At 34.7% G+C, this 3,063-nt stretch overlaps 1 protein-coding gene across 1 annotated transcript in view; it reads right to left on the bottom strand.

Moving 5' to 3' along the window:
* LOC104392188 (multidrug resistance protein 1-like) overlaps positions 1–3,063 on the bottom strand; it is a 39,447-nt gene that overhangs the window by 18,455 nt on the left and 17,929 nt on the right. Inside the window, exons 14-15 of the mRNA XM_010001554.1 lie at positions 2,426–2,587; positions 850–1,032 (exon numbers count right to left, since the gene is read on the bottom strand). Coding sequence (XP_009999856.1) covers positions 850–1,032; positions 2,426–2,587 — 345 coding nt within the window. The remainder of the gene's footprint in view (positions 1–849; positions 1,033–2,425; positions 2,588–3,063) is intronic.

A 3,063-nucleotide genomic window follows, 5' to 3' on the forward strand; every position in this document is an offset into this window, starting at 1 on the left:
TCTGCACACCTACGGTCCCGGAGCCGCGCACCGACTGCCGCCGCTTTGTGGTGGGGGGGGGCGACCTGCGCTTGGAGTGCCCGCAGCTTCTTTGCTACCCAGCTCATCCTACCTGCACTGCCGTGGTGAGACGATTCCGGCTACCCCAGCTTATAGGGGAAAATATAATCCAGCCATTCGGGCATACCCCTCCCCTCTCCTTCCAGCACGTGAATAAGATGTGTAACTAAGGTGTACCCATATATGTTTAATGTGTTGTAATCACTCCTTTTGAACCTCCTGCCCCAAATTGCTTTGTTTTCCCCACAATAAACCTTGCTGTTGTTAGAAATATAAGTAAGCACTGAGCGAGTTATTCACTCAAAAAAGTCAGGACATAAGTTCCTGTATCCTCTGTGTGAGGCGATACCCACGTGTGGATCTCTCAGCAAATCCTGATAAGTTAATACACTCCAATAAGGAGATATAATAGGTCACGGATCGTGACACCAACCATTCTGTTTCTGATCAAAAAATGAGTGTTTAACCTGCATAGACCATATTGGTATGGTATACAAACATATGAAAGTATATTTCTTTTATAGCAAATTGATTTAAAGATTAAACTCATCCTTCTTATACATTTTTAAAGTCACATTTATTTGTATAAACTTTCATAGTGAGAAAAACAAAACAAGGCATGATTATTATCAGTTAAATACTATTTAGGATTAGAAAATGTGCATGTTTTTTTCACCCCTATCAAATGCCACCTTCTTGTACATTTCTAGAGCAGAAGAATGAATTTAATTTTAACATACTTTTTTGAAAGGAATCAAAGTTCACTAGGACATCTACAAAGATACTTACAGGTGAACTGGTTTTCTCTTCATGATCATCATTTTGTGTTCCTGGCTTTCTCATGCTTCTCCGAGTTGACCGTCTTCTCAATCCTTTAGTTAAGGATTCTTCAAATTCTGGTTCAGAGTCACTTTTTTTGACACTAAGTGCATCTTCATCTTTTTCTGATGGTGGCTTTTCAGCTTCTATTGCCTAAAAGAGGGAAAAACATGATGCTAAGATTAATTATGTATATGTTACTTCGAACTTTCCAAATTAAGAGATAAGCAAAGTAAGAGTAACTTTTGATGGTTTCAGTGGAAGGACATATGGGGAAAAAGAATGCATAATGCTCTAAATTAGATATGAAAATCTGTGTGATATTTTAGTAGAGCTTGATTCCTGTATCAGTGTCTCACCTTTCAAGAAAATACTTATACTAAGTGGAGGGCAGGGGAGTGGAAGTAGCTGCTCGTTTTTTATGAGTTAATTCATTAAAAAGTTTTAAATTGAAGGCAAAACATATACACTCATCTTGAGATCTTTTGGAATGAGTTCTCAGGGGATACACTGATTATTCAGGAAAGTGAGAAAAAAAACTATGCCTCTTTTGTGCAGAAAACTTTCCAATTCTTGACTTCAAATATAAAGTTCAAGATAGAACAGGTCAAAAACTGACTTTGAGAAATCTGAACAGTGTGGAAGAGAACTTATTTGTGGTGGCAGTTTTGCCAGTCTCTTTGACAGAATAAATACGTGTCTACTCACCATTAAGGTATTTAATAGTAACTGAATTCAAAGTTGCCTTCAACTTGTATTTCATTTTTTCCAGAAAGTTTCTATGTCTTACCACTTTTTTACTACTAATTAAAATAACTTATTTTGTTTACTTGCAATTTTTTATTTTCCTTTTTAAGATTTTTTTCCTATTACTACATTTGCTTGAATACAGAGTCACATTGAATCTAACTTGAACACTTATTTTATGAAGACATGTTAATGTGAGTTAACTTTTTCCAGTCTGGCATTCTGAGATAGCAGTTTCAGTTTCTTTAATGGACAAGGTGGTTTTGCAGTAAAACACCAGCAACTCAGAAAGCTGCAGTGACACTCAACTCTAACCTAACTATTGCACAGGACATTGGGATGTGCATTTTGTTCTTCACTTAACAGCTAATACATTTCTGTTATTTACATTAATTTCCAGTATGTCTGTTTCTGGCTACATAACTTTAAAAGCGTATATATATTTTTGCATTCTTTTTCTCTTATTCCTCAATTTTTTTCCTATAGAAGGATTTTTTTTTCCTTTAAAGGTATGATTGAAATTAAACTGCTTAAATTAACTGCATAATAGGAAAATATAAAAAAATCTTTGCAGTTTAAAATCCTAGAGTATTAAAGATGTACTATGCTGGGTTTAAATAGGTCTGGTACCAAAATTAGTGGTCTTCTATTTCAAATTACTGCTTTTCTTTCAAAGTACGTGGGGTTTTTGTAGTTAACAAAATATGCTGCAGAATTCCCTGTACTTCTGATGAATACAGTAACTATGGGCATGGAATGCAAAAAGAAAATGAGACAACAGCTGGCAAGAAAATAGTACCTGCATGTTAACGAGTTTGTAGTAGATTCCCTTTTTCTCAAGCAATGTAAAATGATTCCCTTGTTCTGCGATAACTCCACCTTCAAACACAACTATTAGATCTGCATTTCGGACTGTTGACAGTCGATGAGCTATGACGACTGTGGTGCGTCCTTCCCTGGCCTAGAAAGAGTATTGAATATGAGTATTTGTAAGTATATTTTTTAATCACTTATGTTCATGCTAGAGTTGAATAAGACCTAAAGAACTATGAGAATAGTTCACAGAAAAAATTATCTTTCAAAAATGAAAAATTATTTCAATTAGTATTTAAAACAGAAATATAATATTTAGCTTGAAATTCAATCTTAGAGACAATCTTTTGCTGCGGCACACAAAACCATCACATTTTTATCAGAAGTGTCTAAACAAAATCATCAATATTTAAAATACTGGAATGTTACAAACCTTAAAATTTAACAAATGCGAAGTGTTTTTTAATTTAAGCCCATAGCTGTGCATTTAAACCTTGAAATCTGTGAAGGATAGTTTATACTCAGAAGCATTAGACGATGTGACCAAGGAAAGTTAGGCAAATAACTTCTCTATTTCAAATTAATAATTCTCCTTACACTGTCTTTCTCTATCCAATATCAGCA

This window comes from Chaetura pelagica, unplaced genomic scaffold, assembly GCF_000747805.2.
Source record: "Chaetura pelagica isolate M959 unplaced genomic scaffold, ChaPel_1.0 scaffold127, whole genome shotgun sequence".
NCBI lineage: Eukaryota > Metazoa > Chordata > Aves > Apodiformes > Apodidae > Chaetura > Chaetura pelagica.